Source organism: Chiloscyllium plagiosum, chromosome 13, assembly GCF_004010195.1.
Source record: "Chiloscyllium plagiosum isolate BGI_BamShark_2017 chromosome 13, ASM401019v2, whole genome shotgun sequence".
Taxonomy (NCBI): Eukaryota; Metazoa; Chordata; class Chondrichthyes; order Orectolobiformes; family Hemiscylliidae; genus Chiloscyllium; species Chiloscyllium plagiosum.
In genome coordinates, this window is record NC_057722.1 from 34458870 (window position 1) to 34485578 (window position 26709).

Here is a 26709-nt window from a genome sequence, read left to right on the forward strand (position 1 = left end):
AATTCTATTTGCCACCTTCAGGAGAAGGCCAGCTCTGTCAGTAGTGGTACTACCAAGCCACTCGTGCTGATTGATATTGAATCCCATCTACTGAGCATTCCGTTTACTTGCCACCTTGCTTCGTCCCATTCGCGTTCACCCTGGAGGACCCCTGCTTCATCAGGTGTGGAGGGCAGTCAGCAGGAGGGCTCCCTGCTTATGATTTGTCCTGACGTCACAAAGATACTCTCCGAAAGATAATCTATCCTGAATATATATCACTGTGCTGACACCATTAGTGGGACAGCCCCGACACTGAAGATATCAAGTAGCTGAAAGCAGGGCTTTCGGTGCTAATTAGAGACTCATAAAACTGTACAACTTTTAAAAATAGAAAGATATAAAAAATGTAGGGTACCATATCCAAAGTATTAATAATTCTGTGAGATTTAAATGATACAGATTTAAATAGATTCACTTGAGCAGAGACTTTACATTAATAATCCTTAAATGCACTGGAGATTTAAAATAAGTGTTTTCCTGACACATAGCTAGCTCCTACATGACAGGAGTCATTGAAGAGATCCATGCTGATACATGTAAAGGGTAGCTGAACAATCATGTGAAGGGAAAAGGAATAAAGGGCCAACATGGTAGATTTAGATGAGGAAAGGTAAAAAGCAGAACATAAACACAAGCATGGACTAGTTGGACTGAAAGATCTGTTCTTGTGGTGTATATCCTATCTGTTAACATAATCCTATGTATGATAATGTGGTGGAGGCAGGGAAAGACCTTCATATAAACCAGTTCAGAATAAATTGCTTAACTCAGTCAAAACACAGCTGCACAAATACCCAAGTAAGAATGAAAATAGAGGTTTTTGAGAGTTATCAGCTGGCATGATCAAATCTTGTGATGTGGGACTTGATGTGAAGAGGAGGCTGATGAAGGAAATCTGAGAATGAATTAATGCACTGGCATTTTGATCAACTAATTTTAAGATCTGGGAAGTATTTACACACAGAATCTTGCTCAGAAATGTATGAGACAGAGTTAAGATCAGGCAAATTGTGTCTGTTAAAGGGAAGAAGCAGACAACCGTCTAAATGAACTTTTGTTATTTTGCACCTTTTATATATTTTGCTTCCAAAATCGAGGTCATAAGGCTATTGAATTTTTGCCTCATTGGCAGACACAGGATTCTGACTGTTAACTCAGAAATGGTCAGTTGCTGGGATATTAAAGAAATTTAATCCTCAGTTGAAACTGTGTTGTATTCGCTACAAGTGCTTGATGCATGTCTCAGTACATGCTTCCCTCTAATTTAAAAATATCTTGTCAATTGATTGCCGGCCTGAACAATTTCAAACAAAATAAGAAAAAACAAATAGATTATCCTCCCTGAGAAAGGAACTTGCTGGATTCTCCACTACTTTGGTTCCCAATGAAAACTGCCACAATAGGAAAATCCTGAAAGTACCAAATAAGGTTGCTCACCATACCAGAGCTGCACTTTCACAGGATCACCTTTTAAACAAAGGCAAGGGATGAGAATATAACATTTAGGAATGAGATTGTACATCATGCTGTAACCTATGATTTTCAATCTCAATGGTGTACATTATACCACTGAGCAAATAGAATACAGTAGAATAGAATAGCGCTTATTGCCATATATGCTTAATGAGTAACATGAAAAGGTTATACGTTGCCAATTACACCAACTTAGATACAAAAGTAGCTCGGTACAGATTCTTTTGATGCAGGATTTAGACAATACAGAGAATAAAACGTCCAGGATTACAGAAATAAAAGTTCAGTATAACAGACCATGCTGGCATCTAGCTTCCAATCCACACTGGGGTCTGGCTCCACAACGTACCGGCAACTTGCCAGACCCAGAGGCTGCTGCGCCAAGCTGGGAGGTTGCTACACCAACACTGGGAGGCCCCCTACGGGAGGAGTCCGTTGCAGGACATTACCAATCACCACACCATGCTGGGAGGCCCCTAAGGGAGGAGGCAGCTCCATACCAACACTGGGAGGCCACTGCGGGAGGTCACCACACCATGCGGGGAGGCCACTGCACCAGGCCAGAAGGCCACGATGTTAGGCCGCTGAGCCAGAGGCTGGGAATCATGAGCAGAGGCCAAGCGGGAAAAAAGAAATGAAAAACACTGAGAGGAAGGAAAAGAGAACAAAAAGAAAAGAACGGGCAGAGCAGATGAGCTCTGGGTGGAGCATCCTACTTAGCCGCTACTTTGTAACAAAGATGTGTCAGTCTTAGTTACTTAGCAGTACTTGTATCTGTGAGGCAGGAAATTGTGGGTCAAGATCCACTCCAGAAACTTAAGAACAAAACAGAGCTGTCATTTCAGTACAATGTAAGGATGCTGCAATGTTGGGGGGGCCAACTTTGGAACACGACATTAAACTGAAATCCCTTTGTCCCTCGGGTAAATATGAAAGAAAAATGGCTGTGTTTCCAAAGCACTTGAGTTCTCTCACTGTCAAACCATACCTCTTGTTAACTAACTAAAGCAACATATCCAGACATCAATTTTGCTGCTGTATGTGATAGATTGCTGAGGTTCAAATTGTGTTTACATTGCTACAGCAATCATCTGTGGAGTGCTTTGGAATAACCTCAGGTGATATTTCAATGCATTTTCCAGTTGCGGAGTGAAGCTGATCGGGACTGCTCACAACCATAGCATTCTGTCTCACTATGAACTTATTGATTAGATTAGATTCCCTACAGTGGGAGGCTCTTCGGCCCCACAAGTCCACACTGACCCTCCGAAGAGTAACCCACCCAGACCCATTTCCCTCTGACTAATGCACCTAACACTATGGGCAATTTAGCTTGGCCAATTCACCTGACCTGCACATGAACGGAATTGAATTGAACTGAATTTATTGTCACGTGTATCCAGGCACAGTGAAAAACTTTCTCTTGCAAGCCAATGACTCTTTATCAGAATATTTAATTTACAGCAGTCTAACTTCCATTTCAGTTTATAGTTCCAAAAATGAAAATATGTGGTCTCTTACATGACTGTATGAGGCTGAACATGCAAGGACTCATTGAGAGGTTAAAAAATATGCATTGATTACTTACATCACAGAATCTGATCCAAGTTCAGAATTATCGGTAAAATTAGAAAAGTCACATATTACTACTTTGCAAAGAATTTAGTTCAACATAATAATGTATTAGCATCTAATGTGCTGTAATTGCTACTGGGTAATTTAAATTTTTGTTAAATCCAATTTGTAGACTACAGCTTATAATACGTGGCATTCTAGAGTCACATTTGGTCTCTTATCTCAAGCACAAAAATGACATGAGAGGGTTTATTGTCATTTGTAGCAAATTATGATAAACAGGATGTTCCTTTGACTTTCACAGTGAGAGACATTTTTCTGACCTTCCACCTCATTAGTCTATAAAATATTTCATGGGGTACACAATAATAAGTATTAGCAAAGTAATCTCCTTCACAGGGATTCTGAAGTAATTATACTTGCTTTATATTTTCTATGACAATAAATTTATACAGCATACTTATGTGTGTCAGCATAGTATAGTTTGTGTAAGTTGCTGTAATCAATGCAGCAGGTCAACAAGCCCAGATTAAATAACCTTTGGAGAAGATCACCATAATGATTAAATTTAATCCCACTGGATATGGCATCCTTCCTGCACCTGCATCCACTACTCTCTACTGCATGATTTATCTAAGTAAATTTACCACATAGAGCTGAATCAGGATTGCTAATCAATCCTTGCCATCAATCTTTGGGGTGTTATTACATACAAAGACATCAGTCATAATAAAACCATCTCTCCAGAGCTTCAGCAACAAAATAACCAGGTTGTAAAAATTATTCTCTTAGCCAATATCCCATATCTATGCATCTATCTAAATGATTGTCCTCCACTCGAATGCTGTGATGACACAGTAATTGCTTATACCTAAAAGGGTTTTATGTGCAGGTCTTGCACTAATATCACCTTACTGCCATATGTGCATCAACTGATTGTCTACCGAACAAAAAGTTGCTGACTAATCATCCTTCTCTATTGACTGTGCTTCTGTTTGACATGTACCCGAACACATCAATATTCATTTAGTCGTTTGCTCAGGTGATGCATTAACCCAGCACATTATAAAAAGTGCTGCAAATGACTGGCTAACATCCAAAATGTAAAGTAAATATGTGAAGGACATTTTTTACTGTGAAGATTATAACACTAAAAAGATTGACTCTCTAATCTAGTCAACAGCAACACAAGGTCTCTTCAATCAAACTTGGCCATCCTAAGGAACAAAAAAACCTGAAGTTCTGAAGCAATCAGATTTCAATGTTTAAATAAGTAATTTAAAACCTAACTGTAAATATTTCACATTAAGTGTTTCCTGATTTCTAAGTACTTAATGCAGAATCTGATCCAATGTTCACTTTTATCTTTATAATGGTAATCATTTTAATCTAACCAGAAATCAGCTTAAGTGTCATTTTTGTCAAAGTCCATACAGGGTTTCTCTCTGTGAGACCAAGTGAGTTCTCTCGCACTATCATACCACACTCACCTCATTAATTAGATTCCATACCCATATGGGACCCTGCCCATCTGATGCTAATCCAAGTTGCAAATTTGCTGTCGGTGAACGTACTTACTGCTGCTGGGATATCCTAGGAGCCCTGGTGCTGGTGGCATATTTAAAAGGCTGTCATGTAACCACTCAAGATCGAGCAATTGAAACCTGCAGTGCCATTTGGGTGGGTGGGTGGGGTGGTTGTGGTGTTGCCCAACATTCAGTTTCATGCCCACTATGAACAAAGGATCTTGGCCCTTGCTGGCAAGGAGCCATGACTGGTCTTGTGCAGGGATAGAAAGATCATATTTCAGCAACCAAGAAAGAACCATTGTCCACTGCTGAACTGCTCCTCCACTACATCTACTGTGAATGTCTTATTAACATGCCACAGTACCTACTCCTTGTCCATGACACATTCCCTTTTGTGTCTCCATGCAGGTACCATCGGCATTACCATAATCCTGACAGTCAAGAATGTCTGTTTAACATTCCCTCCTCCACTTCTGAGGAGGAGAGCATAGGTCTACCACAAGGCTGCCTCTTGCACCCTCCACTAGCTCAGATACCGATGCATTAGTAGCTGCGTTAGCCAGACTAGAGCCAGGAGCACCTGCTGCTGTTACTGCCACATCTCCACAGCTGGCTGAGGAAGAAAATCCCAGGTCACCTGCACTCAGAGGATTGCCAGATACCAGTCACCTGCTCAGCCCCAGGCAGGAGGGGAGCCCATGGTGCTTTCAATATCATTGATATGCCCAAACAGACACAAGAGCAGCAAGCTGGTTTTGTCAGGGGCACTGGGCAACTTGACGCAAGCACTGAACGACTGCAGCAACAACTTTATAAGTCTGACGCTTCTGTTTGCCTGTCACCATGGACAGATTGGTGTCTGCCATGGATTGCCAGGTCCAGCAGCATCAGTCTGCTGAATATGGGTACAGACTTGCACTCCATTGCTACAGCCATTGATACTCAGTACACACAGCAAGGTGACAGGAGGACAGAAGACCTTAAGCTCACTCTAGGCACCTCACCTCAAAAAAGAGACAGCTCAGTAGCAGGAAGCAACCCGAGGAGAAACCACAAACACAAGTCTCAAAGGTTCTGCTCAGCACAATTCAGAGGTGGCTAGGTTTCCTATCTTCCCTCTGGCTGCCAACGTCAGCACATTTGGATGAATGTCTGCCTCCCCACCACAGCCTAGCCATACTTAGTACTAAAAGCTGTTTTATGGGGCAGGGTGTGAAGTGAGCAGCTCCTGCACTATGTGCAGGTTATGGGAACGTGGAAGGCAATTGCCACATTGGCAATGTGGGTCGATCTTTCAGGCCACAATTCACTGCATGAGTGGGATTGATTCCTGATGTTATATGATATTGTCAAGAGTATTTGGGGTTAGCTGTAAATATTGTCATTCATTGAAAAGACCCAAGTTGAAAGAAAGGATTTGCAATGTGTATCATTCATGTACACTGTACAGATAACTTGGAATATTTTTGTTTTTATTACAATTACTTTCACTTTACTCAAATAAACAACTGACATGAACGAGAACAAGAAACAAACTATATACTTCATAACAAAAGTAGCAGGAAATCTGCAATAAGAGCAAAAGTGTTGGAAAAATTCAATAGCTCAGTCAGTATCTGTAAAGAGGAACAGAGTTAATGTGCGGAATCTTATAGGAGCCTGAACAACATGGGCTATGGCAAGAATTGGCAGAATTTGGGAGAAGTCAAGTCAGGCCCATCACAACACGAAACAACTCACACCATCTTTTATGCTTTTGTCAGGCAATGTGGCAGGTTTCTCACTCAGCAGTAGTGAGGTATCTATTAGTGTGGATTACTACTTGTTAACTTTCTTATTAAAATCATCAGACTCCTGCTCGTCAACTACAACTCTGCCTTCACCACAATTAGTTCGTCCAGACTGATCTCAAAATTTCAAGACCGAGGTCTTGGCTCTGCCCTCTGCAACTGCATCCTCAGCTTTCTGACCCACAGACGGCAATCAGTGAAGACAGGCAACTGTACCTCCTCTACAATAACCCTCAACATTGGCGCTCCCCAAGAATGTATCCTCAACCCCTACTCTATTCCCTGTATACCCATGACTGTGTGGCCAAATTCCGAACGAATGCCATCTACAAGTTTGCTGATGACACCACTGTGGTGGGACAGATATCAAACAACAATGAGTCAGAATACAGAAAGGATATAGAGAGCTTGGTGATGTGGTGCAATGATAACAGTCTTCCTCTCAATACTGACAAAACTAAAGAACTGATCATTGACTTCAGGAAGAAAGGATGAGAACATGCACCATCTACATCAATGGAGCAGAAGCTGAAAGGCTTGGCAACATCAAGTTCCAAGGAGTGACGAAAACTAACAAACTGACAACCCATGTACATGTGATGGTCAAGAAGGTACAACAATGCATCTTCTTCCTCAGGAGGTTAAGGACATTTAGCATGTCCATAAGGACCCTCACCAACTTTTACAGATGTACCATAAAAAGCATTCTATCCAAGTGCATAACAGTCTGATGCAGCAACTGCTCTGCCCAGGACCATAAGAAACTACAGAAATTTGTGTCCACAGCCAAGACCATCATGGAAGCCAATTTCCTATCCATGGACTCCACTTTCATCTCTCGTTGCCGCAGAAAGGCTGCCAACATCATCAAAGACCCCTCCCACCCGGTAATGCTCTCCTACAACCTCTTCCGTCAGGCAGAAGATACAGAAGCTTGAACACATGCACCAGCAGGTTCAGGAGCAACTTGTTCCCGGCCGTTATTAGACTGCTGAACAGTCTGTCTAACTTCAAATAATATTGATCTTGTTGATGTTGTTTTTGCCTCGGGCATGTCCTGTGTCATGTAACCTGTATGCCTCACTCTGTCCAAGTTTCTTTTCACCCTATGATCCTTATGTACTTGCTTACTATGATTTGCCTGTACTGCTCATGAACAAAGCTTTTCACTGTATTTAGGTACACACGACAATAAAGCAAATCAAATCTTATCTTATTATCTTATCTATTTTACCAAATAGCAAACTAGATGCCAAGAATTCACAATTTGCAAGTTAGAATGGGTACCTGGAGACTTCAGCTCACCACTTGCTCCAAAGGACCACCATATTGAACACTAGGGACCAATGTCTAAGGGAACATTCCATTGTACAGGCAACACACACTCCATGTTCAGAAACTGGCATCTGCCAAGAGCCAGCCTCTAAGAACCCTTATTGCACATTTCTAATTCACATGCAGTAAGCTTAAGAACACAGGGTTGGTGACTACCATGGATTGCCAAGTCCAGTAGTATCAGAGTCTGCTGGGTATGGGCACAGGCCTGCACTCCATTGCTAGAGCCATTGATACTCAGTACAAAACAGTAAAGCGACAGGAGGACAGAGGACCTTTAACTCACTCTAGGTGCCTCTTCTCAACACAAGCACAGCTGATCGAAAATTTAAACGACTTTTACTCAAACCCATAATGATAATTAAACATTTGTCAACATTTTCCACAGCCCTCCGGAGTAGAGAATTCCAAATAATTCTGAATACAAATATTGCTCCTGACCGCAATTCCAAATTGTGCTCCCTGGTTCAAGATTCCTGAGTCAGTGGGAACACCTTACATGCAGGTATCCTGTCATTCCATGCAATTATTTTGTAAGATCACATCTCATTCTTTGAGATTCTAGAGAATACAGCTCCAGTTTACCTAGTTTCTCTTTATAGGACAGTCCCACCACCCTGGGAACAAGTCTGGTGAACCTTCATTACATTCTCTCTTCAGTAATAATGCCTTTCCTGAGAGAAGGAAACAATAATTGCATGGAGTATTCAGGATTTGATCTAACCAAGCTCCCATACAAATGAAACATGGCTTCACTACTTCTGTACTCAAAGTCTTTTTCGGTAAAGGCTAACATTGTTATCCTTCCTGGTAGCTTGCCACATCTGCATTTTAACCTTCAGTAACTTATCAACAGAACAAAAGTTCCTTTGTACATTGACACTTTCCAACTTCTCACTATTTAAGAAATACTCTTCACAGTTGTTCTTTCTGCAAAAGTAGACAGCCTTACATTTGCCATGTTCTTGTCCAATCACTAAACCTGTCCAAATCCTCCTAAAAATGTTTTATATCTTCCTCACAACACATTTTTATCATTCACAAATTTGGATATAATATATTTGGTCCCCAAATTCCAAATCATTAACATATACTGTGAACAGCTGGAAGTACTGATCCTTGTGCTATCCCACTAATGCTGGCCAATGGAAAAATGACTCATTTATTCCTACTGTCCATTTTATTGTTTGTTAGTCAATCATTAATCCATACCAGTATCTTCTATACCATATGTTAACCAACTTGCCAACCAGCTTCGTATAGCAGACCTTATCAAAAGCCTTTTCAGAATATCCAAATATACGACAGCCATCAACTCCCCTTTATCAATGTTAATGACTACATCCTTGACGAGGCTCTTCAACATGCTGCTCTAGAAAATCATCTCAAAGACATTTCTGAAACTTGCCCTCCACTGTTTTGGTGCTCAATTGTTTTACTCTGTCAAGATACTCTCCACATCAAAGATGAAGAATTGAATGAGAAGACGCCCACCATCTAAATTTACTCTTTCTGCTCTATTTGGGTTGTTTTCCTTCTGGGCTGTAAGAGAAGCAGATATTAAAGGAGTTGAAAATGGGTGGCACAGCTAAGAGTTTTATGGCAAACAGGGAGGGTACTGAGCAAGTGAGTTGACAGCACAGTGGGCATGCAGAGTTATTGGTAGCATGAGTTGGGGTGGGTGCAAGTGAAGGAAGATATTACAGGCAATATTGAGAGGGGTGGAGTTTGAGTCTTGGTGGGACGTTGGTATAGCAAATATACAGTTGAGAGTTCAGTATGGTGGCACCTATGCTGGAAAAGGTCCTCCTTCCTATATAGTTGTGCATTTTTCCAGGTGGGTGAGACTGCTCTGAGCTGGGTGGGAACCTCAGGCCAAGCAGGCAAGGTCTGGTGTGATGGCCTCCTCTCCTGCCCTGGGGAAAGAGGATGTCACTCCTCTGCACCACCCCATCCAGCAGGAGCTCCAGGTCCCTCCAAGCAAAGTGAAGTACCAATTTTCCCATTGCTGCCTTGTCCAGCCCAATGTGAGAAACTTAGCAGGTCGGCTCCAGACTAACAGTGCTCATCTAGCAGTATGTTAAAGATGGCACAAGCACCAGGAATGCCAGTCATTTCTGGAATATCCCAGCAGTGGTAATTTGTTGCAGGGGGAGGGGGAGCAGGCAGTGAGAGCAATGGGTTTGGTAAGATACAACAAGCGATCTAACTCAATCTCACAGCAAAAAAAACCTCCATGAGACTTAACACAACTGACACTGAGGCAAATAGAAGTAACATTAAGCTCAATGTTTCAGGCTGATGACTTTTTTTATTAAGTTGTCCAGCACTTTTCTTTCTTATTCTATTATTTTTACAATGTGTTCAATCTTTAATGAGTACATTACACTATAGCATACTTCTTAAATCACAATATCCTTTGCAAAAATAACAAAATGTTCTTTTCTTTAAATTTTCAACAACCTTTAAATTCTGAAAAATGGGATTCATACTCATAAATTTTGAATTTTGCAAATTGACAGCAAATGTTCACTGTTATGCCACAAAAATTTACTTAACATGAATGAACTTGCTATAATATTATCTGACATGTTCAGTGGGTGTCTACGAGGTAAATGTAGCAAATTCACACCCTTCTTATGGTTTAGTGCCAAGTCTCTTGGCAAAATACTGATGTAGTAAAGAGCTGAGTAGCCCTGTGCGGTACAGACCTCAGAAGGGTCATGAAGGGATTGCAACACAGATTTTCACAAATGGTACCTGGGGCAGATGTTTCTTGCTTTTGAAGATTTCCAGAGTTTTGGATCATATGTGTGCCTTGTCCCTGATGGTGATACGTATGATCAACTTCCTACAACTTCCTAACAGAAGAGGAAAACTAATCAACTGACTCCAGGAGCAACATCCATTAAAGGTTAATGGGTGGGAGAAGTACATGCTGAGCCTCCCAGTGGAGGGAATTTGGAAATCGGGATGGCAAGCAGACGAAGGAGATATCATAAGAGGAAAACACACTCTGAGAAACTGCATGTCACTTAAAATTATTTGGGGCCACAACTCCAGAGTATTGTTGTAGAGGAGAACCTCTCCATAGGAGAGTGTGCAGCCACACCTTTGTGTGGATGACAGAGGTGCCTGTGAGAATGTAAATCCAGGGGGGTTTACTGGTTCTCTCAGCCTGTTTCTGGTAAATAATACAGTGCTGCCACTTTGCCTTAGATAGTGGACAGATTTTGAGAAGTCAGAAGATAAGTTAGTCATCACTGAATTCTCAGGTTCTGACTGGCTCTTGTAGGCGCAATATTTATACAACTGGTGCAGTTACGTTTAGGTCAATGGCAACCCCCAAGATGTCGATGGTGATGCTATTGAACATCACTGGCCAATATGTGAGATTCTCTCTTGTTGCAGATGGTCATCACCTTGTGTGGTGCGAGTGCAACTTGCCACTTGTCAATATAAGCCTGGATGTGGTCCTGGTCTTGCTGAGTATGAACACAAACTGCGTAAGTATCTGCAGTGTTATTAGTGGAACTGAACACTGTGAAGTCATCGGCAAACTTCTAATATTATGATGGAGGGGTCAACCTCAATAAATCAGCTTAAATGACTTAACTTTGGACAATACTCCAAGGAACTCCTGAAACAATATCCGGGAACTAAAATGATCAATCTCTAACAATGTCAGCATCTTTTGTGTTAGGTATTGCTCCAACCAGTAGAGAATTTTTCTCTGATCCCCATTGATTTAATATACAAGAATCAAATTAAGGCCTATGTACCATTGCTCATCTAGGTATGTAATTAGATTGATATAAATTTCTGTTATAAAGTATCAGCTGTGACTCATCAAAATCACTCTCCACAAAATCAGAAAGGTCTAAGTCTGAAACCTACTTCAAAGATCCAAGTTCATAATCTCATTTAAACCTTAGTGCTGGGCTAAGGAAGTGCTGTATTACCAAAAGTGTAATTGTTCAGTTGACAACTTCGACTGTGTTCTCTCATCCTCTTAGATGGAAATGAAAGCTAGCCTATAGCACTATTCAAAGCATGCAAGAGTCCTTCTGGGTAACATTTGTCCTGAAACTAATGGAACTAATAAAAATTTATCTGGTCATTTATCTCATAGCTGTTAATGCAATCTTGCAAACAGACTTGCAGTGACCTCGAAGGTTACCATGACAACATCACAAAAGTACTTCATTAGCTTTAAAATATTTGTGACATTCTGAGAATATGGATGGTACTGCAGAAGCACAAGTTGTTTCTTTTAGGTTGTTGGCAGAAGATGATAACAGCTGTGATCCGCAACCGATGGTATATAAAGACATGCAGCTTCTATAAATCACAACTCTGTAAAATGATTAGACAGTGCTTTGTTCGAGAATTGCATTCATTGACATTTGCAAGAAGTTTAAGTTAAAAATAGCCCAGGCTTGAGTGTGATTGTTAATGATGTATAAGCAATGAACAATCCTCACAATTGTCATTTTGTCGATGTCACTCATTTTGAATATCTAAAACAGACCAGTTGCCAATAAAACTTGATTTTTTGGGAGAAGGACAGTCTGGAATTAGGAGAAGGGAAACACCTTACATTCCTGCAGTGTTGAACATTTCTTACATTCAATGCACAGACACATGTATCACAGAAAATTACTTTTAATAACCAGCCATTGCTGCTACTTCAGTCAGTGGAACCATATTAGATAATAAGAAGGCAGTCATGAGGGTAGGTACGATAAGGTGTTGACATCAGCTATGATTTGTTCGACTGGTGAAGCAGGTTTGAGAGGTCGGATGGCCTATCTTTGCTCCTAATTCATATGTTCATATATTGCAAGATTTGACCATTTAGTTATGTTGCCTTCTACCCAACCCTCAATCTCAGAATTGAAATAAGTTCTCTTATTTCTTGTAAGTTGAAATAAGGTAGTTCAACAATTACTGATTGCAGTTGAGCTTTTTCCAACTCAGTCCAAAACCAAAGAAAAGATGGCAACTGGAATGAGATGCAATTCTTTTTATATTTCTTCTGAGAAAGTAATGATTGAAGAATATAGTGACACCCATCTTGAAATGTGTAAAGTTTAAGTAAGTTCGTTTGATGTACACAGTGAATTACCAAAGTAAATTACTCAAAAATAGCACTAAAGACATATTTGAGGACAACTGAGGACAAATGGGACCGATGTAGTTAGGATAAAACATTAAACATTTAGTTCATACTGATCAAAATAAGTGAAGACAAAGTAAGTGATTTCTTCAACATGATAAGGCAAGATTCTTTTGATGTTATGTGAAAACAATGTTGTCCACAAGACCATAGTACCACAGAATACGCTGTAATTAATGAAATTCTGGACTCTTAACTGAATGGCTAAGAATGAAATTGCACTTGGTGTTGTGTTCTGCCAAAAACAGAGCACTTCCAAAGTGAAACTGTTACAGATTACACTCTTAAATTGAAGGGATTCTCATGCCAACGTGGGTATGATGCAAACTCAGAAGCAACCTTTCGTAGGAGCCAAAAGAACCATCAAAATCTCAGATAAACTTTTGAGAAAAGGCAAAAGCTGATGTGGAAGGAGTCCTATAATTATGCCAGAACCATACACATGGCAGAAAGGGATGGTTGAAAATTGCACCAAGGTCCACCAGATTTCAACAAATCCAAGCCACAGCTGCCACAGTCTCTGAGCCAAAAGTTTAGAAATTACATTGCCATGGTAGAAACCAATAATTACAATGTCCTCATTGTCAAAGTTTCATGACTATGAGAAAAGCAGTCAAATCCAGATAGCACAAAGGAGGAGAGGGAACAATCACGATAAAGTTCCAAGTCACAACCACGTACCTGATTGACACTGTAATAGATCAAATGGTTGATCAGGACTGGAAATCCTCAAATGCACAAATGATAGATGTGGAAATAGAAGTTAATGTTATTGTGCTGAAAGATCGAAAGTTGTATTCAAAGAGCAAGAAAAATAGCACATGGGAAATGAGATTAATGGGCCGAAGATATAATTTCAGTGCCCATGCTAAAACTTAAGAGATTTACACCTTAATTTAATCATCAATACAGCTGCAGCAGTGTCTACTATCTATCTTTCTTGGAGGAGACTCCAAGAAATCTCTAAGTGACATTCACTGTCATAAAAGTAGATTGAAACTGACTTATTTCAATTCCAGTAACAATATTCCAATGTGAGCATAGTGGTCTTTTTAGCAAAGAGAACCAAATAAATAAAATTAAGCATCACAAGGCTGAAGTCAAGATAAAGGACAATGTATAGCCAGCATTTTGTAAAGCTGGGTCAGTGTCTTATGCATAGTTAAAAACAATAATAATAAATTAGAAAGACAAAGGGCAGTTCAGAAGGTGAAGAAAGTAAATAGGTCACATCCACTACTGCCATTTAAAAAGCACATGGGGTTAGATTTTGAAGACTATAAACAAATGGTAAATAGGTAATTGAAAGTGATACTTAACCATTGCTTACTGGAGGCCTGTGACCAGTGATGTGTCGCAAAGATTGGTGCTGGGCACACTGTGTTTTGTCATTTATATAAACGATTTGGATATGAATATAGCAGGTATGGTTAGTAAGTTTGCAGATGACACCAAAATTGGAGATGTAATGGACAGCAAAGAACATTACCTCTAAGTATAACGGGACCTCAATCAGATAGACTGATGGGCCAAGGAGTGGCATATGGAGGTTTATCTAGATAAGTGTGAGGTGCTACATTGTGTTAGGGCAAATCAGGACAGGAGTTATACATTTACTGGTAAGGACCTAGGGAGTGTTGCTGAACAAAGAGACTCGGGGTGCAGCTCCATAGTTCCTTGAAAGTACAGTCGCATGCAGACAGGATAGTGAAGGAAGCGTTTAGTTCACTTGCCTTTATTGGTCAACATATTGAATAGAGGAGTTGGGTGGTCTTGTTGTGTCTGTACAGGATATTGGTTAAGCTACTTTTGGAATACTGCATTCAATTCTGGTTTCTCTGCTATAAGAAAGACCATAGAATCTTAGACCACAGAATCCCTATAGTGTGGAAGCAGGCCATTTAGCCCAACATATCCACAATGACACCCCCGAACTATTCCACCCAGACCCATTCCTCTACCCTATCACTCTACATTTCCCCTGAGTAATGTACCTTACCTACACATCCCTGAACACTATGGGCAATTTAGCATGGCCAATTCACCTAACCTGCACATCCTTAGACTGTGGAAGAAAACCGCAGCACCCAGAAGAAGCCCACGCAGGCACAGGGAGAATGTACAAATTTCACACAGTCACCCGAGGCTGGAATCGAACTCGGGTCCCTGTTACTGTGAGGCAGCAATGCTAACTACTTAACCACTATGCCACCCACAAAGCTGTTGTTAAACTTGAAAGTGTTCAGAAAACATTTACACGAATGTTGGCAGGGTGGGAGGGTTTGAGCTACTGGGAGAGGCTGAACAGGATGGAGCTATTCTACCCGGAGCAGAGACTGAGGAGTGACCTTACTGAAGTTTATAAAATCATAAGGGACATGGATAGGGTGAATAGTCAAGGTCTTTTCCCAGGGGCAGAGAGCGTAGGTTTAAGGTGAGAGGGGAAAGATTTGAAAGGGACCTCAGAAGCTACTTTTTCGTGCAGAGGGTGGTGTGTGAATGGAATGAGCTGCCTGCGGAGGCTGGTACAATGGGACTAGATTAGGTTAGGGTATCTGGTCAGCATGGATGAGTTGGACCAAAGGGTCTGTTTCTGTCCTATACATCTCTATGGCTATACCAGTGAAGATCTGTTTTCTAAGTTAGCAATCAGTGAGATGCTCAGTGAAATAGATTTGTCAAATGCATAGAGTCGTGAGATGTATAGCATGGAAACATACCATTTGGTCCAACTCGTCCATGCCAACCAGATATCCTGAATAAATTTAGCCCCATTTGCCATTATTTGGTCCATATCCTTTTAAACCTTTCCTATTCATATAGCCATCCAAATGCCTTCTAAATGTTGTATTGCACCAGCCTTCCACTGCCAACTCATTTCATACACACGCCATCCTCTGCATGAAAAAGCTGCCCCTCAGATCTCTTAAATCTTTCCCCTTAAACCTATGCCCTCTAATTTTGGACTTCCCCACCCCAGGGAAAAGTCCTTGTCTATTTACCCTATCCATGTCCCTCATGTTTGCAGTTGGGATTAATTATCAAGGACAAGGAACTTGCTTACTATTTGCACACAAAGGATTTTATTCATATGAAAGATTACCATTTGGGGTGTCCACTGTTCCGGCAATGTTGCAAGGCATCATGAATCAGGTACTAAATGGGATGAAAGGTTTTTTTGTGTTTCTTTGGTGACATTCTGATTAGCAGTGACTCTATAACAAAGACCTAGATTGACTCCAAGAGCATAGCATCAAAGCTAATAAGCTTTTTTATGGATTGGAGTATAACATACCGAGTTCACCAAATAGATGGTTGAAAGTAGGAGAAGGATATAAGCGAAGAATGAGAGGAATTTGAAACGAAAGAGACCAGTGAACAAAGACAAACTTAAAATATCCATAGAGACTGTTATGTTCTGTTGTAAGATCATCCTGACTTAGCTAGTACATCTGTCCACAGTATCTACTGTTCAAAGATGGAATTAATTGAATGGTCTGAGGAGTATCAGAAAGTATTTGATGAAATGCGAAAATAATGACTACTGCTGCTACTTGATCCATTATGATCTTTGTGAAAAAAGTGCCCTTAGTGTGCACTGCCTTGTGACAGGGATTTGGTGTGGTGTTATTTCACATAATGAAAGATGGTATTTACAGGACTATATTATATGCTTCATATATTTTAATATAGTCAGAGCAAAATTATTCACATCTTGAGAAAGAAGCATTAATGATCATATGTGATGTTACTAAGTTCCACAAGCATTTGTACAGTCAGGTGCTTATTTTGTTAGCTGGCAAACAAGCATTTATAATGATATTTGGTTCACAGAAGGAAGCACTATCCCATGTAGCTATAAGCTTCAGGGATGGGCTTTGGTATGGATAGCCCATCAGTACAGTATTAAATATAAATCAGCAGATCATACCAATGTACACATCCATTTCCAATTATCTGCACAGACAAATTATTTCCACCCACTAAGGTACCTGTGAATTACTTTACATCCACAAGTGACATACCAGTGCTCAGTAAAACTTGTGAAGAAAAAGCATGTAATGCTCAATAAAGGTTCAGTTATGTAATGAATGACTGGCTTAAACATTGTGCTACTGAGAAATTGCGCGAGTATTTCACACACAGAAATGGAATGTGTGTTAATCAAGGCAGTCTCTTATGGGGTTTGACAGTTATTATTCCAGTAAAGGTAGAGGGAGCTTGTTAGAGGAGATTCAATAAAAGCACACAGGGATACCCTGCATGAAAACAGTGACAACAAGTTATTTTTGATAGCCAAAGTTAGACTGAAATATTGAATGGTTGGTGAAATGTTATTGGGTGCGTCTCAAAGTAAGAAATGATCAAACCAATGTTTCTTACAGTATTATCAGACACAAAAAATGACTTTGAGATAAAACAGGAAGAGTCACCCTCCTCTAGCTTATCTCTCCACGCTTCAGGCTCTCTGCCTTTATTCCTGATAAAGGGATTTTGCCCAAAACGTCGATTTCACTGCTCCTCGGATGCTGCCTGAACTGCTGTGCTCTTCCAGCACCACTAATCCAGAATCTGGTTTCCAGCATCTGCAGTCATTGATTTTACCCAGGAAGAGTACCTTGTCCTGCTTGATAACTGTAGTAAGTGAATAAACGTTGAGTCTAGGCCCAGTACCAAAAATCATATTTTATCTGGGAACTTATGTACATTTACTATCGTACATTCCAATGTACAGATTGATTTTATTTGAAGTGAGGAGGGAATATAAGACACTACAAACTTTTTTTTAATTTCTCTTACTGCTTACCTCTCTTTTAGGGAATATAAAGGAAGTTAGCATTGCACATGCACTCCTCTCACTTCATGCAATACACAATTTTCTCTGTGTTAAAGTCCTTCTCAGACATAGACTTGGTACAGATTTTCTGCAAGTGACCAGGACTCGTATGACTACCAAGTCCTGACAAGTCATTCAACATGCTTTCTTGGCATTTTTTTGTATCCAAGATTTTTCTTACTAATTGACATTTCAAATGTCTAAAATCAGAGCTTAGAGACAATGTTTAAAAAAAACAAGAAGTATGCATTTCCCAATTGCATTACATGTAAAGATACAAACATAACAGCCCTTCGCCATTCAATAAGATCGCAGCTGATCTGATTACTTCATAATCTTGCCTAACCACAATTACCTTATACACATTTGCTCATCAACATTCGTGGTTATATTTATAGAATTATCCCTTAGATTTTAGAATGCTTTGATTATTGTTATACTTGAAGACCTTAGCCTGTACCAAGCTTCTGGGACATGACTATAAAAGATTAGACAATAGACAATAGGTGCAGGAGTAGGCCATTCTGCCTTCGAGCCTATAATCTGAATCTGGTTTATGTAATATGAACATGTGCAATGTGTGTTAATGCCAATGCTACATCAGTAGCAATGAATTAACTTAGATAAACTGCTGGAATTAATTTAGATAAATGTGATGTGCTACATTTTGGAAAGGTAAATCAGGGCAGGACTTATGCAGTTAATGGTAATGTCCTGGGGTGGGTTGCTGAACAAAGAGACCTTGGAGTGCAGGTTCATAGTTCCTTGAAAGTGGAGCCTCAGGTACATCTGATAGTGAAGAAGGCATTTAGTATGCTTTCTTTTATTCATCAGAGCATTGAGTATAGCAGTTGGGAGGTCATGTTGCAACAGTACAGGACATTGGTTAGGCCACTTTTGGAATACTATGTGCAATTCTCGTCTCCTTCTTATAGAAAGGATGTTGTGAAACTTCAATGGGTTTAGAAAAGATTTACAAGGATGTTGCCAGGGTTGGAGGGTTTGAGCTATAGGGAGAGGCTGAATAGGCTGGAGCTGTTCTCCCTGTAGCATTGGAGCCTGAGGGTTACCTTATAAAGGTTTATAAAATTATGAGGGGCATGGATAGGGTAAATAGATAAGGTCTTTTCCCTGGGTTGGGGGAGTCCAGAACTAGAGGGCATAAGTTTAGGGTGAGAGGGAAAAGATTTAAAAGGGACCTAAGGGACAAGTTTTTCACACAAAGGATAGTGCGTGCATGGAATGAGCTGCCAGAGGAAGTGGTGGAGGCTGGTACAATTACAACATTTAAGCAGCATCTGGATGGGTATATGAATAGGAAGGGTTTGGTGGGACATGGGCCAAGTGCTGGCAAATGGTAATTTAGGATATTAGATTAGAGTAGGATATCTGGTGGGCAATGACGAGTTGGACCGAAGGGTCTGTTTCCATGCTGTATATCTCTATGACTCTATCCTGGTCAAAATTATTTAACAGGTCAAAGTTTGAAATTTGAATTTTCTGTCATTTGCATCTTAGAATAACTGAATGCCAATTAATGCTCAATGGTTCCAAGCTTCCCAGGCTGGAATGCAGGTGGAGGATGCCCTTTTCATTTTTAATCATTACAAGTATTTACACAGTCTGTGTTTGAGTGGTAGATGCTAGAAACCACAGGAGGCAGTTTTAAATTGTCACACAAACCCTGCCAGTTTTATTAGCAGCTCAATGTGACAAACATCAACAAAAAGATTAACAGAACTAAGCACTAACCTTACTCCGAGTGCACTCACTGCTATGGGTGGGGGGTGGGAGCCTCTAAACTGTAGGTTAGAATGAAATTATAAACACCGCTTTGTGACAAGTTAAAGTATTACTCGAATGAATATTCGCCCAAAGTAAGTTTCTGTAAAACCTTTAGGCCACTATCTTTTATTTCCACACACTGGGTGAGGGGGATTTGGAAAACAGTAACACAACATCACAGTCTAACTGCTGGAAAAACATTGTCGAGAATTTGCTGATGGAGGAACCAGATTGTGTGCCCCAATTGATTTATTTTCCCTACACTTAAGCACCAACATCTTAGAGTCACAAGCTGCTGGAAGTAAGAGCTGATAATGGTGTGTTGAGGGCAATGGACATCTGGTGAAGGATGGAACCAACAAGAATTGAGAAGGAAACCGAGCTGAGAAAGAAGTAAGATTAATTAAAGTCAAATTGATATAGAGTATGAAAGACAGAAAGGATGATTGGATTAAAAGAGTGTGAAAAAAACCCAGAAACATAAGAAAATTAAAATTAATGTTTTAAATATCTTCACAAACAATTTACTAACTGCATGAATGTCACTCACAATTTCAACTGCTACATTCTGGGATGGAGAGGTTCAGTGGCACTGAAGAATTATAAATCTCACCTTTAAAAGGCTTCTGACAGTGTTCAATATCACTTCTGTATTTCTGCAGCCAGTTTAGTTTAAGCCTAATGCTCAAATCGAAGAATGCTTTGTGACTCCTGGATGACTGGCAGCAAGTTTGAGAGACAATGGTGATGGAGCAGCACAAATCATCCAAGGCTTTGTAGTGATTCACAATTCACAGAGTATCACTTATTTGGCACAAGCTGGGATGTTTAACACACTGATAACAGGGTGCAAATTAAACAGTTATTTATCCACCAAAGGACAGAGATAAGCAGAATATTGTAAATGACAATATAATGAGACGCTTTGTTTCCATCTCCCAAAAATCACAAGTTACTTGGTCTCAGCTAGTGAGTAAACAAACTTTATCCAAACTAAACACAGGTCTTCACATTCCCATAGCTTAGTTCATTAGATGAGATACATTTGGCCTTCAGTCAAGCCAATGTGTCTGTTGTGGCAGCATGATGAGTTTGCAAAATCAACTGCAATTTGACAGTTATTTTAAAAACTGGCAAAGTATAGACAATCTACAGCAGATGTTAAATTAATCAGATGTAAGGGGATATGTAAAGCTTTCTGAAACAGTACTATTTAATGGTACACTAAAATATCTAAATTATCACAAATTTTTAAAAAATGAATTGCCAAAGAACAATTCTCCAACTGTTTAGAACAGAGATGATATTGTATTAACCTCTACCTCCGAGGAAAATAAAGCACATCAAATTCACGGTATTCCAAAACCTCAATGCTTCTAATACTTGGCACTGTTAACCTATCATATTAAAATGAAAGAAGTTGTCAATGTTTGCTTCCAACTTTTAAACAATAAAGGAATACTTTCAAAATAATTTTACAGTCTATATTAAGTGACAACAATGACAACCATATATTACAAGGATAGTCAGCGAATGCATTTAAATCTGTTTGCTGTCTCAGACGTCATGAATAGGGATTATCTGACCTAGGCCTTTCCAACCAAAAATTAATTTAATTCATTTGCTAGTGCAAATCTCATGCCTGGTCCTACAGAGATAGGTAACGTACAAACTTGTTGCTGCCTTGACATTTGTGTCATTGTGACATTCAAACAAAGGTGCTCTGTGCTGTTGTCCAGTTGGATGCTCAAGAGTGAGTCCAGCAGTATGACTAACACATGTTCCCTTAAAAGTAGCGTGCCTGTCTTGAGGATGTGCTCCATTCATTAGAAGAAAGCTGTTGCTTTGGTATTCAGCTGGAACTGAATGGAAAGTAAAGCATACCAGATGGAACAACAGGTACAAGAGGCAATAGTCCATGAGATCAAGAGAGAGACAGGTTATTTTTCTGAATAGGGCAAGAATAACCTCAAAGGAAATGGATCAGTAATCAAAGAAGTCAATTCATGGAGTCTTACCCCAAGGGTCTGTCAGTAGTACAATATTGTCAATGAGTGATCAAAGTCAGTGAATGTTTCTTCATATTACATTGTCTACCCAATGCAACATAAAATTCTTCCCCAATAATCACTCATCAGTATTCTTTATCAGTCAGGCCTCAGGGGTAGTATTCAAATACTTTATCTCACCCTCACAAACTTTCCAAATACACCAGCCTCATACTGTTTCCACAAAGTTGCAGCTGTTCAGGTGGACAGTCACTTCATAGAAGCATAGTGCGACACAATCACTGACATTCTTCCTCTTTCTGTCAGAACAAGGTGGCCAATAGCCACAGAGAGAAGAACAGAGTATAAGAAAGTACAGATTGCCCAAAACTCAGTGGAGGATATGATGCTCCACATCCATGGAACCTCATTGGTCAAAAGTGGTTCATACAGAGCAAGGAAGAACATTTAGGATGAGAGATGTATCTAGGCTATGGCACTTCTCAAATTCAAGCTCTCCTCCATCCTTCTATTGGACATGAAGTGCAAACGCCAGATGACGTGACCATGAGCCTCCTATTTTCCATTCCTCCTCCATTCACTTACCCAAGACCTCCTCTTCTGATTTTCTGCTACTCAAGTACTGCAGCTTGGACATGAATAGCAGCTTCAAGAGGAGGAGTGAGAACATCCAATGAAGCAGCAGTACTGTGGTCAAATACAAGAAGTAAACAGAGCAGATGCTATCAATGTACGAAGCTTAGAAAGTGGCAGAGTTGGGGATCTCCTCATGTTGAATCACAGAAAAGGAATGCAATGCTACTAGACCAGGAGAAAGGATAGTTCCTGTCAAAGATCCACAAAGGGCAAGTTTTTAGAAGAATTCTAGACAAAGTTCTCAGATGAGGATTTTGATGGAACAACATGCAGGCGATCGCTGATGAGTGTTTCACACCAAGATATTTGGTGCGTTAACACCTGTCAGTTAGCCTCTTGTCCCTCTTGTCAAACTTCAACTTAATGTTGCATGCAGCCCAGCCTGAACACTGTAGTAGTGAAAGCCAATGACATTTAGCACTTACCCAGCGATGATGTAGCTTATGATGGCCAGCATCATAGCTTCAGTCCCCCTCTCCTCTCCAAGGCCGAATGCAGCAACATTCACTGCAAAATAAGTGACTCACTACAATATTTCTAAAATTACTCAATGTTACTTCTGTAAATTTAGCAGAATTCAAAATCATGTCATCTGTAAGTTGGATAACTGGCCTTTTAAACAGCATCGCTGCAGATGAAGGAATCCCTCATGCAGGTGAAGGTTTGTTCAGTTGTGGATAGTTAGCACTTGATCTGTAAGTTCAAGTTTGCAAGTCATGCAGCAAATCAGTGAAGACATTTGTTGAACATTACGATCAGTTCAAAGCCCAATTTTGAGATCTATGTTCATTAAACGGTGGCACAGTGGTTAGCACTGCTGCCTCACAGCGCCAGAGACCCGGGTTCAATTCCCGACTCAGGCGACTGACTGTGTGGAGTTTGCACATTCTCCCCGTGTCTGCGTGGGTTTCCTCCAGGTGCTCCGGTTTCCTCCCACAGTCCAAAGATGTGCAGGTCAGGTGAATTGGCCATGCTAAATTGCCTGTAGTGTTAGGTAAAGGGGTAAATGTACGGGAATGGGTGGGTTACGCTTCGGCGGGTCGGTGTGGACTTGTTGGGCCGAAGGGCCTGTTTCCACACTGTAAGTAATCTAATCTAATCTAAACAAAGGCAACGATATAATTTGCAAACTATTTATTCACAGTCTTTGTTATATTACTTAGTTATCATCAATTATATTTCCCCCAGATAAAATGACATTGTTTTCGTTTCCAGTTGTAATCGAGCAGCATTCAAATTCCAATGACCAATCACTGACTTTCACTAAATTAGATTAGATTTGATTACAATCTAATTTAGTAATTAAATTGTAAATATCAATCACCTGGTGTTCTTCCGTTTTTGAAGGAGCAAAGGTCAATAGCATCATCCAGCCAGGTATTGTTTTTGTAGACGAGCTTTTCATTTTTGAGATCAAAAGATAGAATGTATCAGAACTTGTAAAATGTTTTTGAACCGGCTAAAAATAAGCAGATTGTTTTGTAAATTGTCGGTGAAAACTAGAATCTTTTCATCTGTTGTTTTTAAAACATGCGAAATCTGTTACCAATGAGCTCTACTAAAATATGCATTGAAACACACCACCGTCCCCTCAAAGAAATATAAACTATTTGAAACTCAATAGGTCTAATGCTCACTTTCAAGAGGAAAAAAAATTACTTAAATTCTCAAGACTCTATTGACAACCTAAAATTAATGCCCTAAAACTTTGTCTTTTTATCTTCTGGTTTGCTAAGTAACTAGCGTAACTCTTGAGAGGACAGTTAAAATTCACCCACGTTTGTGTGCGACCGCATTCGCGATTAGAGAGTGTGGTGCTGGAAAGCAGGGCAGGCAGCGTCCGAGGAGCAGCAGAATCGACGTTATGGGGTTTATGCCTGAAACGTCGACTTTCCTGCTCCTCGGATGCTGTCTGACCGGGTGTGCTTTTCCAGCACCACTCTGATCCCTACCATCTGCAGTCCTCACTTTCTCCTGCAGTCACCATTAGGTCAGACCATCAAGGGTTTTCCTTCGCGAAGAACAACAATGAACCAGTTGCTTTCTATGACATTCCAAGAGTTTCATTATAACTGATACATTTTAATTGTACTTTCTTAACAACTAACTCCAATTCCAAATATTCACGACGGAATTTAAAGTTACGTCTTTGGAGTATTAGTACAGGTCCTTCACTGCTGGGCTATTTTCAAGTTAAGTGATTTAAGCAAATGCGTTTTATTTTCTGTAAATGTTTTTCTGGGTGTGAAATAACACTGGGTGAAAAGGCGAACACGGTCACAGATGGAAAATACACTATACGTTTTGTAGTTTGGAAAGCCAGAAGCGAAAGCGGGACAATAAAGTGAACCAACAGAGCCCAAACAGGATATTACAGTTCATTATCAAGAGAATTACACATTTTCCTCTCAATGGGCGGAGCATCAAAAGAGAGTCCTACTTCGAAGCATGGGGCTCTTGCGGTAAACCACACTAAATTTGGAGATCTCCAATGTGAACGGATTTTATGAATCACGTGGCTACAGATTTTTTTTTAAATTACGGTAAATTTAAAACCAATCCGAGCCAGTGAGGAACAGCCTCCCGGTTGAGGGCCTCGCAATTCGGGGGAGAGGGAGGGCCGCGAGTTACATGATCCTTTTGAAGTCGGAGCCCCTCATGTACCTGAATGTGAAAAGTCTGCAGCAGTCCCGGAACGGTTTGTGATGGTGCAGGGGGGGAAATAGCACAGTCAGGCTGCTGTGGGCTTCAATTACAGTGAAAGACATGAAGGAGAGCTTAAGGAGAGGGTCCTGATCTTCCTTTCTTAAGCGGCAGCCGCCGCTGGGGATTGGCTCACTCTGAGAGTGACTGCAACTCCATGTGCCCCGATCATTTTCAAAACAGTGAGATCAGAGGGCCGAAAGCTGAACCAACTTGTGGCGGGGGACAGAAACAGAGAAAACAATTCCTGAGATTGTATCCCCGGCTGGTCATGCTACCTGGCTCTTATTTACAATCAGGATCACATTTGGGAAACAGAAATGTACAGTTTTTACCCATCTGCTGAGACACGCCTTTCGCCACTGCCAAATATTTACTCTTGTAGCGACTCAAGCTGTGTGCTCCCTCCTTTGTAGTTACTGCTCATAAACGCAGCTTTTAATAAAACAGTAGGTGCAGGGTCACTCCGTCGATCCATATGAAACTGCAATTAAATTTCACACAATGGCTTCCCCATGCAGTACATTTTTTAAAAAAAAACTGCCGGAATCTGAGGAATACCAGTCCCACATCCAGTTTGAGATCTCCTACACAAATCCTAACAAAGTGTTAACACAGATTGCACAACATGTTCTTTAATTCTCTTCTTAAATAAAGTTTGTAGAATTTATAGACGCTCTGGGCTTGGGCTTTAATATGCATTAATCGGAGCTAAAGTGATTAAGCAACAAAGAAACTCTCGAGAGGTCTGATCGCATGCAGACATCAACAGACAGAGAGACCCCGGAATTTTTAAGTGTACCTTGCAACTGTGCAGATAAAGCCTCTTGATGCTGTTGGTACTTCGACGCCAGTGTTTCCGCCTTCCTTAACTGATTATGCATCTCGTAGTATAACAACAAACCATAAAGAAACCCAAAAACTATTGTAAGGAAGAACAAAGTTTGAAAAATCTTTTTCTGTCGCCTGGAACACATACTGTTCCCCATATTCCTCCCGTTTCTAGCTGGACGCCTTCTCGACGGCTCCAAAGCGAAGAATTCGGGGGAGGGGGGAGGGAGGTACCCCCTTTCCCGATTCAATGTTTAATGAATCAGGGGCACAACAGCCTGCGGCACTCAGTTGGGCACAGGCGTGCCTGCAACTTTAACTGCTTTTCTCGCTCAAAATCTTTTCCAGGTTACAAGTTACAAAGTTCAATTTTTTTTTTAAAAGTCTCCGATCCAATTTTAGGAATAGGCAGAGACCGTGGACCGCTTTCTGGTCTGTCAAGTTGCAGCGAGCCCTATTCTGGAAGACAGCTCTGCAACAATAAAGTACTGTTTGTCTTTTAACCTCACAGCAATGAAAACTTCCAGGCCTTTTCCCCAATCTCCCGTCTTACGTGTCACCTCCACTCTGCTACAGCCTCCCATCAGACAGGAAATCCCACCCACTCCCATACCGATTGGTAGCATTCCCACCCTCACCGTTACTATTGGAGGATTCCCGGATCGGAGCCCTCTCCTGGGTAAACAGTTAGCACCAAGTGACCATCTCACAGTGACAGTGGTGTGATGTCGAAAGCTCGATCCCAATAAAAAAAATCCCAAAACGTCAGAAGTTGTCATAAAACATCTTATATTTTTATGTCGAACCTGAAAGTAATCCCATATGTGTGCAAAAGGAAAGTTCCCTTCTGGTTTACACTTGGAAAGTTGGAAGATAAGATTTATTTCTAAAATTTGCGAAAGATTGCAAGGATGGCGAAACCCACTCGTTCCATAGATCTTATTGACGGACAGAATCCGTGTTGGCAGTGCCGTAGGTTACAGAA

General features: G+C 40.5%; 1 protein-coding gene across 2 annotated transcripts in view; it reads right to left on the reverse strand.

Annotated features, from left to right (window-relative positions):
- The window catches only part of golim4a (golgi integral membrane protein 4a), a 108766-nt gene extending 82448 nt beyond the window's left edge, over nt 1-26318 (reverse strand). The window contains exons 1-2 of one of the 2 annotated variants that reach the window (XM_043702169.1): nt 23969-24001; nt 23515-23587 (exon numbers count right to left, since the gene is read on the reverse strand). In XM_043702169.1, the coding sequence (XP_043558104.1) occupies nt 23515-23587; nt 23969-23986 (91 nt within the window). In that variant the 5' untranslated portion in view covers nt 23987-24001. Of the gene's footprint in view, nt 1-23514; nt 23588-23968; nt 24002-25695 lie in introns of those variants that run through there. The other variant, XM_043702168.1, reaches the window with a different exon arrangement.
- Nucleotides 26319-26709: the final 391 nt, after the last annotated feature.